Below are 9,738 nucleotides of genomic sequence, written 5' to 3' on the forward strand. Positions count from 1 at the left end.
ACATCTAGATCTCCCCATCTGTGAGATTTACATAAACAGAAAATACTATATGTCTAATTGTGGAAAGAATACTTAATAGTAAAAAAAAAAAGAAAGAAAGAAAAAAAAAGTCCCTCAGTGATTGAGGATGAGAATAGAAAACTATAGTGAATTTAAAATTATTATTTAATTGTAATGAAAAATGACTGCCAGACCATTCATTTTTAAAACTCTTCCAGCTTGCTGGCTAATTAAGAAAAATTAATTTTGAGGTCACATAAAAATAACAAACACAAGAAACATGAAATGCCACACTGGGTCAGATCAAAGATCCATCAAGTCCAGCATTCTGTCTCCGACAGTGGCCAATCTGGGTCACAAGTACCCGGCACTGAATAGAATCCCAAAAATAGATCCATCTCTCCTTGCTTATAATCAGAGATACATAGTGGCTTTCCCAAGTCTACATGACTACTAATGGTTTATAGACTTTTCCTTCAGGAACATGTCTACACCCTTTTCAAACCTAGCTATGCCAACTGTATTTACCACATTCTCTGGCAACAAAGTCCACATTTTAATTGTGCACTGATTGAAAAAATATGTTTTGATTTAATTGTGCTATCTATAACTTCATGGAGTGTTCACTACTCCTAATACTATTTGAAAGGGTAAATAAGTAATCCCTAATTACGTGTTCCACTTCACTCAAGATTTTATAGACATCTATCAAATCTCCTCTCAGCCATCTCTTTCCATGCTAAAGAGTCCTAATCTGTTTAACCTTTCCTCATGGGGGAACCATCCATCCTATTTATCATTTTGGTTGCCCTTCTCTCTGTCTTTTTCAGTTCCACTATACCTTTTTTTGAGACTGAGCAACCAGAAGTGCAGATAGTATTCAAGGTGCGGGTCACACCACAGATTGAAAGAGAGGCATTATGATATTATCCATTCCTTTTCAAATAATACCTAACATTCTGTTTGCAAAGATGATATTTTAATCATGTTGTTATTAAAGAAAATCTAACAGTAGTAATTTATATATCTATCTCTATCTATGTATATTTGTCAATAGGTATTTTGCAGCATTTTATATGAGAGATGGTGCACAGCACATTGGATATCATCAAATACTCCTTCCTTGGCTCTGGAAGGATGGCATCTCTCTTTCTATCTTGCTTTAAAATGTTATTGAAGTAGATGCTGACTATAAAAAACCAATGCATTTATCTAGAAATTAATCACCAAGTCTCCAGCATCCAGCTAATGATCAGTGACAGCCTGCAAAAGGAATAACAGTACATCTCAATAGTGGTAAGAGCATATAGATCATCTTGTGATTTACAGTGTTTGGAAACACTACTTACTGAAAGAATACAATTGACATGCAAAGGGATAATTTTACCTTGGATCATTATGCCCGTGTTTAAACTGAATCTCTCTCTCTCCCCTCTACTAAAGTGTCAAGATTTAAAGATTCATTCCCACCCATTTTATATCCTACTGTACTAGATATGGAAGTGCTTCTATTATACAATGAATGTACATTATAGGGGTGATTTTCTAACTGCAGACATTGGTGTAAAATATGTAGGGACTTTTTACCTAAGGATTTTTCAACAGTCTTCACAGTGAAAGCATGCACATATTTTCACTTTAGAAATAAGCACAGGAAAACTACATGCATTCATGGATACCTGCTAATTTGTACAAGTAGATTTTCCTGAAAAGTTACATGCATAGTTTTAAAAGATATGCATATAAACACAAGCCCCTCACCATGCCCTCCCCATAAATCCTTCTTCTCAGTGCAGGGTAAAGTTGCACGTGTGGTGCACTGTGCCCATACGTTTACCGGCACACGGGGGAGCACAATTTTCTAATGGCTTTTAAAAATCGACCTTCCTATGCTTACACTCCCAAATGTTAAGAGGTGTTTTATTGCCAAGCGAATGGGAATTCTGGAGCCATGCAAATTACAAAGGATGGACCCCCAAACTGTTTCAGGCGCAAATCACATTAGTCCAGGCTGCCAGTCTTGGAAAGTGACATTACCATCTCAAAAGGGAAGAGATGGGAGGTGAAATCCCCAGCAAGATGAAAAGTTGCCTTGCTAAGAGTTTTCTTCCCTAGTAACATGCTTCCTACATGAAACATCTTGGAAATTCACCCCTTTCTGATTCCATGTGACAAAAATTTTTTGTCTTCCAAAGTAGAGGGGAAAGGATCCTACAGTGACTTTCCTATAGCATCTCAGAGGCAATCAGACTGAATTTTATTCTGAAGTGATCAGAGGGGAAGGTGGTGGGTGGGGGGGGAAGGAGTGATGTGTGCAAGCCTATTCTGATGCATTTATTTAGTTGTGCACGTAGCATGATATTAATAAAACCTAAAACAATACACCAATTCACTTGGTTGTACAATCTAGCACCCACAATTTGACCCTGCTTCATAATCATCCATTGAAATTGGATGCTTCTGTTCTTAAAAAAAAAAACCCCAAACCAAAACAAAAAACTTAATTATTCAGAACTATTCCCATTTTTCCCCGTTTAGTTTCCTCATTGGCATTGAACAGCAAAGAAAGGTCTTTACAAAGGTCTTGAACGAAATATAATGAAGATGCAGCAATAAATATCACGATGAGAGGGATTACATTCACTAAACAGCTTTTATAGGTGTAATTGGAAGCAAGCATAACATTAATTACTTTAGTGGGCATGCGGTATTCTATACTAACTGAATAATTCATACAACTTAAAAGTGGTCCCCAAGATGATTGTGCAAATAGTCCTGGCTTCTGTGACTGCTTTCGCTGCAGGATCTTTAATTAGAAGACACAAGAGCATTGTTAAATGTAACAGGCTGTTTGCGCTGCTACTGTGTAAATATGATTCATGCCATAGCATTTAATCAGCTGAGTACTTACAGAAGAAGGAGGGAGAATTATTTTTTTTTCTTCATTACACACTGGTACAAAAACACTGACTAAATCATGATTTTTTTTTTTTAAAGTTTGGTTTTGATAAAGGTTTGCAAAATATACTTCACATGTTCTGACTGAAAATGGACCCTATTCACAAAGTGCATTACCCGGTTAACATGTAAAAGGCATCTTATTAGTAAATAGGCCCCATTACGTTATGGCAGCTGCTGTAAGAATGCACAGTTATTTGTGTGCTGACAAGTACTGCACCTTTGCAAATACAGCTGATGGGTTTCTTATATTTGGAAGATGTTACTCAGCTCTTTATCAGTATGACACTCTATCACAAACCATGGCAATCAAAGACATTAGAGGTCTGCATTAAGGCAGGCAGAAATTCATAAAACATGCAAACAACAGATAGGCTATCATGAGGCATACAAAGAAAGGTGCAAAACTCTCAGCCAAAGCCATGCTAAAATATTGCACTTGCAAAATTATTTGGATTGACCAAAAAGATGCAGACTAATCTCTTAGTCTGCACAGATCTGAAGAAGAACCTTTGAACTTCTGCAATGTTGAAACAGCCCAACTTTTGATTTAGGCCATGTGCTTGCTGAGATGCAAGAAACTGTGCTTGGCTAAAAGATGCATAAAAGCTTTGCATACTCCTCAAATTTGACTTTTAAGGCTTTACTTTATCTATTTATTTATGAAATGTATATACTACATAATCAGCCAGAACTACAAAAGCAAATTACAAAAACACATACATATAATACATAATACATTAATACAAACCAACATAGAAATGAAAAAACAAAATCAATCCAGACAAAAGTAAACAGAAAAACAAGGGCTTCTAGCTCTCCCCTCTGACAGATGCTAAGTATTTGGGTAAAAAACATTTTGAACTGAATTGCAGACTAGAGTTGAACATCCAGGAATTAGTTCCATTTTCAGAGTCTAGCGTAATTCCTCACTGTATGAGCCAATCATTTAGAAAGTACTTTTAATGCACTACTGGCATAAGCGTACAGCGCAGTCACTACACTGTAACAGCGTACATTCATCAGCTTTTATAATCTTCTGAAACTGTTGCAAAGAAAGTGTTGAAATAATGTGGAAATTACCTTCTCAGCAGAAAGGAAAAATAGTTTGAGAATATAGGGATGATAAGATGGTCCTAAGATGACTTATATTGTTGATAGCATCAGCTGCCATAAGACAGCAAAATATATGGATTTTTCATCACAATCTTTATTTGTAATAAGAAGTATATAGTTCAAACAAGAGATAATAAACTGGTGCTTTCAAACTTCTTGCTGCCTGAATATTAAAAATCTTTCTCTCTCTCTCTTTTTTTTTTCACATAATGTTCCTAGGCAATAGAGTTAACACAATGTGAACCATGACTGGAAATAAGGACAATACCAGTACCATATAAGCCAGATGAGTCAAAATATAGCAAATGTTATGCAAAAGGAATGATTAAGCCTAGAATGTTGACTTGTGCTATATAGCCATAAGAGATACAGTCCTGACATGATGGCTAGAGAAGACATATAATCTACATTGTCCTTTCAAATCACTGTCAGCTCTTGCATCTACAGCATCTAACTCTCTTTTAAATGACACGTACTTTTCACTGGACACAGCCTACTAGATTATTCTTGCAAAATCTAATTTACTGGCTAGGCACTCTTAAGATACAAAGATTCCTATCATACCAACTGTAATGCAAAATCTGTGATACTTTCGATTCTTGAGAGATGTCACAGAAGAATTTGTACAGACTCTAACTGCACCTTTTACCATTTAGTAGAGATGTCTTCACACAAACATAAAAATCATTTTATATCATTTTATTTCAACTACAATGGAACCCATTAAAAAGGATCCTACTGAAGGAGGAAGTCTGCTAATTGTACACAGAACTAAACTCTTGACAGAACAAGATAGAACACTTAAATGAAAGAGCAGATCAACCTGTTGCAACAGTAATAGTTTAGTGGTCCAGAAGCCAATTATAATAAAAATGATGTTTCAAATGACAAGGATCTCATATCACATTCTGAACTAAACCAGAATGCATGAAAATGCCTTATTTACAAATGAAATGTGCAATATGGATAACTTTTATTTTTAAACAAACAATATACTAAGGACAAGCAATCAGGAGGTCATTACTTGATATTTCAAAGATGGAGAAAAGTGAGGGGTATGGAAGAATTTTGTGGCAAGAGTTTTGTGCACGATATGGACCTCTTCAGTGCAACAATATCCACATAACATAGCACATCTGTTCTCCTGTTTAGTATTCTCGGCACTACTTCCCCTCCCCCAAATATTCAGCTGTTCACATTCAAGTGAGGGCAGTTGTGTAGACAGAAGTTAATGAATCAAGACAGTGCAAATTTAGCACCACATGAAAACTGCATAGACAGCAGCTACTGGAGGCTGGTGCTGATTCTTTCAACTCAGGAAAGGTGCATTGTTCTCTAATCATACTTAATTTACCATCCCCCTTCTTCTCACCCTATGGGGTCAACTTGCTAAACTGATCGGCCATGTATTGTATAGTACATTTAAAATGAAACTGTATTTTCCAAACTCATAAAATAAGTTTATAATAGTTTTATGAAACATTTTTTATTTAGTTTAAAGTGGGAATGTATGCAAATTGTCCTGTAGTGATCTGAAGTGCTTAGTAAAGAAAGCTAGTATACTGTTCAGTATGTTTCCAGCAGAAGGAGCTGCATGTAGAATATTGGTTTAGTACTGGTTCAACTTAAGAAGACAGAAAAGAAGAAAAATAGAAATAGAAATATGAATATGTTTAAAAGTGACAGATAAATCACAATTTTGGACCCGTAAACCAAGTTAACAAAAGACGATTTCATAAATTAATCCGATGGAGAGTGATCAGAAAACTTGCATTCTGTTCTTTTTGGCACTCTTGCAACAGCCTGATATCTGTCGCCCACGTCCATATTTGTAATTTTAGGAGGGGCGAGGTGCACTCTTGGCAACGACACCCTTTACATTATAGAACTGTCAAAACAATGAGGAATAAAGAATGGCCAAACCACAAACACTTTAAAAAATAACAAAAATAAAGTGATGACATTCTATTTAGGTGATCTATAGGATGCTTAGCTATTACAGAGATTAAAACACCCCCTCCGTAAACCCAACTGTGGATCTGTGCAAATAAAACAATATGTTAGAAGTAGTATGTACAGAGCCAGAACCTACAAAAAAAGCCATTGATTCAAGACCGAAAAATGTATTTGAAAGAATTTAATATATTGCTGCAGGATGGAAGAGTTGCATTGCAGGGTGTGGTGTTGCCCTGGAGTTACAATGCGAGTTTGCAGTGGTGCACTTGGCTGTTGGACCCATTCAAGCTGCAGGTTGCATTTGCAGGTCTTTGCCCAGAATACTGAAGGCACTGACTGGACAGCACGACCACGGCGGCTTTAATAACTACCATAACAAATAACTCCAGCCATGATCGGCAAGCACTGACAGCTTTGCCTACAACTGTAGTCTCGGTCACATACAAAACTCAGCAAGGAAAAGAAAACATTTGCATGATTCTGGCAGAGATTTGCTTTTCATTGAAAGATTATAAGGATGCCCCATGCTTCTGTGTTTTGCTTCCTTACCTGACTTTGACGGCTAAATTGGTTCCGTACCAGGCTAATTACAGGGATCTGTAAAGTGGAAGAGAGAAACTCCAACTCCAGCATCTCCCCTTTGCTTTGCGGGAAGGCTAGGATAGCGCTGACTCCCTGCACCACCACTGTATGACAGACACTTTGCAGGAAAGAAAGGGGGTCGCTACTCCAAGAACTAGAGGCAGAAAAGGGGAAAACAGGTAAGTCCCCCAATCCTGCTTCTATCGCCATCACCACTTCCAGAGAGAGGTTGTAAGGTAGCAGCTCGGGCAATTTATTCAGGTTTTCCACCGCAAAAAGCAAGGCGTCCCTGGGAAAGAGCAGCTCCTCTTCGCTCCCATTGCCAACTTGGCCACTGATGCTCAGTGGCGACTTCCTCCGCAGCCCGGTGGCAATCCAGCGGCGCTGCAGCCCGGGGCTTCTGCCAGCAGTGGCCCTAAAGCTCGGCCCCCGGGCCACTCCCGGCCTCTCGGCGGCGGGCGGCTCGGTCTCCTTCAGCGGGCCAGCCCCAGCCTCCTCCTCTCCCAGCTCGCGCCTTGCCAGCGGGACCTCGTTCCCGGGCCAGCCCTGCGGCTCCGTGACCGCCCGCGCCCTCCAGGGCTGCAGCTGCACACCGCGCCGACCCTCACCGTGTGCCCGATCCGCTTCAGGATCTGACACGGCTGCGGGTGGGAGGACGAGCCGGGCACCCTGGCCAGCACCAGGGCGCAGGGGATCAGCAGGCAGACCCGGCTCACCAGCCACCACCAACTCAAATTCAGCATGGCTGGGAGAGCCCGAGAAGCAGGGGGGGGAGGGGGGGGTGGGGAAGAAGCGGCGCGGGCACCCAGAAAACCGCGTGGAAGGAGGGCAGCCCCCCCCCGGAGCCCTCGAGCCACAGCCGGAAGCACTGGCAGCGCCGCAAAAGTTCTCAGTTCCTCGCACTCTCCAGCCGTCGGGAAGTGCCAAACACATAGAGCAAAAAAGGAGGACGAGGAGAAAGCAAGGGAATCACATCTCTTCGGGCGCCAACTGTTCTTCCCTCCAGTTCGTCACATTATTATTTACACAGAATTAACCAACTAGGAGAGGGTGGGGAAGTCCACGGATCTGTGCATTGTGCAGAGCCCCAGGCACCTCGCCCCATTCCTCCGAGCTCCCCAGAGTTGCCATCACGGAAGTTCACCCCGCACGCAGGAGGCAAAGCAATCCCACGAATAAAGTAGGACACAGTGTGCAAAGATCAGTAATGATTCGGTATTTCCACCCCCTCGATCTTTCCCCTTTTATTGCTTAGGTAATTACAGTTTGTTTGGTTTTTTTTTTATTGCATCGAGTAGAAAAAAAAAAATCCTTTTATAATGCAGATTAAACTCCCGGTTGAAGCGGTCGTTCCCTCTGTCCGTCTTATTTGCTTGTTGGTAAGTGAAGCAAAGGCTCCCTGCCCTGGCAGGGGGGGGGGGGGAGAGTTGCCCGGCTGCCGGTGCAGGTGGCTGCACGCCCGTCCTTTGGCTGCACGAAACTCCCCACCGGCTGCTTTATACCAGCCTGGGAACAGCTGCCAGGCGGCGCCTCCTCGAGCACATTACCAGCTGGCCGGAAGCTGGGAGCTGTAGTTTTCAAGGTCCTTTGCAACCCTCCTCTCTTAGTCAGCATCGACTACAGTTCCCAGGACGCCCTGCCGTAGCCCCTGGGGGTTTAGGGTGGAAGGGGTTGAGGTCCTGGTCACAGCGGCTCAGTCCAGTAATTTTACCGCCAGGTGTGAACTCATCGTATATGTGTCTGCTGAAAATACAACTCTTTAGGGGTTTCTTTGAGAATCCGAGAGCAAACGTTTGTTAAGAAAAATAGGACTGTTTCAGGTATCACGTGCCTTTTTCTGCCATGTATATTTTTTTGTAGTAATAGAGAAGCCTGTAACCCACTGCTAGTTAGAGACAATGGGGCAAAGTATAAACTGTCACTTGTAGTACTGCAAGGCTGCGAAGTATGTACTGTCTCTTTAAAGGCTGCTAGGGAGCTGTAGGATTGCTTGACCACACAGATCCCCCGAGAGTAGACAGGCTTAGCTCTGCTTCATATGGTGAGAATAATTATATTCATTTACTACCAAGGTAAGCAGCCCTTTTCTATTTTTTTTTTTTTTTTGATCATTGGAATTGTGCCTAGGTTAGTCATGAGCATTTTTTTAAGAGAAAATTTGATAACATTTCCTTATGATTTTGCTTGTATATCTGTGCAGATTGGATTTGTAGCTGCATAAATTATTATCAACTGCATAAGTAAGTTGAGTCAATGCAAATAATTATAATGGATGTGTCAAAGGAATATTGTGTTAGGATGTGCCTATGTGCCCAACAGCAACAACAAAAAAATGTATTTGTGAAGGGCAGACCTTTTAGAGTATACTCAGCTGCATAGTGTGAGAATAATTATATTTGTTTACTACCAAGGACTTGTGTAGTGGGAAATCCATAGCCACTGAATACTTTGGTGCAGAGGTTCCCTTTTTGCCAGAGGTTTATAATGCAGACTCAAGCACCTGGTCAGCCTGGCAAGCAACCAGCATCCTTCCCACTATCCAGGAAATTCAAATCAGCAAACCAGTAGGACATTGAACTGGAGACTCACTAATTGCAGGGCAAGGATTTAACAAAGGCTGTTAGGTAATGGTGCATTTTAGTTTGGATTGCTCTGTTAAATTCCACTTAATCCGTTTGCATACCTTTGTAAAGCATGTATGTGTCTGTTAAGAAAAAAGAATTGAGTTTGCTCATTCCTGCAGTACATTTTTATAGTTTTATATGCTAAATTGATGTGTGGTCCCATTATTGACACAGCCTTAATATTTCACAATGTTAAGGCTGCAGCCCCAGAATCAGCATTATAACAAAAAGGGGGAAATTGAAGTTGTAATTACTGCAAGGTTACCCACAGTGGATGGATGATAGCTACAGGTTGTAAGTACTGATGTGCTAGGTGAATCCTGGGGGAATTCCTTGGATTCCACTGTGAAATTATTTCTAAAAACAAAGATTGTTTCTTTGCCTGTGGGCAGAGCTAGTGAACATTTTTTGAAAAGAAATTGTTACTGGGAGACCCAGCTCTAACAATTGCAGTACAAATGAACCCTACAGCTAGGCTTTTTGAGAGGTCTGCTGGTCTCAC

At 40.7% G+C, this 9,738-nt stretch overlaps 1 protein-coding gene across 1 annotated transcript; it reads right to left on the reverse strand.

Moving 5' to 3' along the window:
- Nucleotides 1–4,205: 4,205 nt before the first annotated feature.
- On the reverse strand, nucleotides 4,206–8,063 carry LOC115082475 (glutamate receptor ionotropic, NMDA 3A-like). Its single transcript, XM_029586700.1, is given in 2 exon segments — nucleotides 4,206–7,203; nucleotides 7,206–8,063. Coding segments are annotated over 2 exon segments (825 nt in total). The 5' UTR covers nucleotides 7,356–8,063; the 3' UTR covers nucleotides 4,206–6,528.
- Nucleotides 8,064–9,738: the final 1,675 nt, after the last annotated feature.

This window comes from Rhinatrema bivittatum, unplaced genomic scaffold, assembly GCF_901001135.1.
Source record: "Rhinatrema bivittatum unplaced genomic scaffold, aRhiBiv1.1, whole genome shotgun sequence".
Taxonomy (NCBI): Eukaryota; Metazoa; Chordata; class Amphibia; order Gymnophiona; family Rhinatrematidae; genus Rhinatrema; species Rhinatrema bivittatum.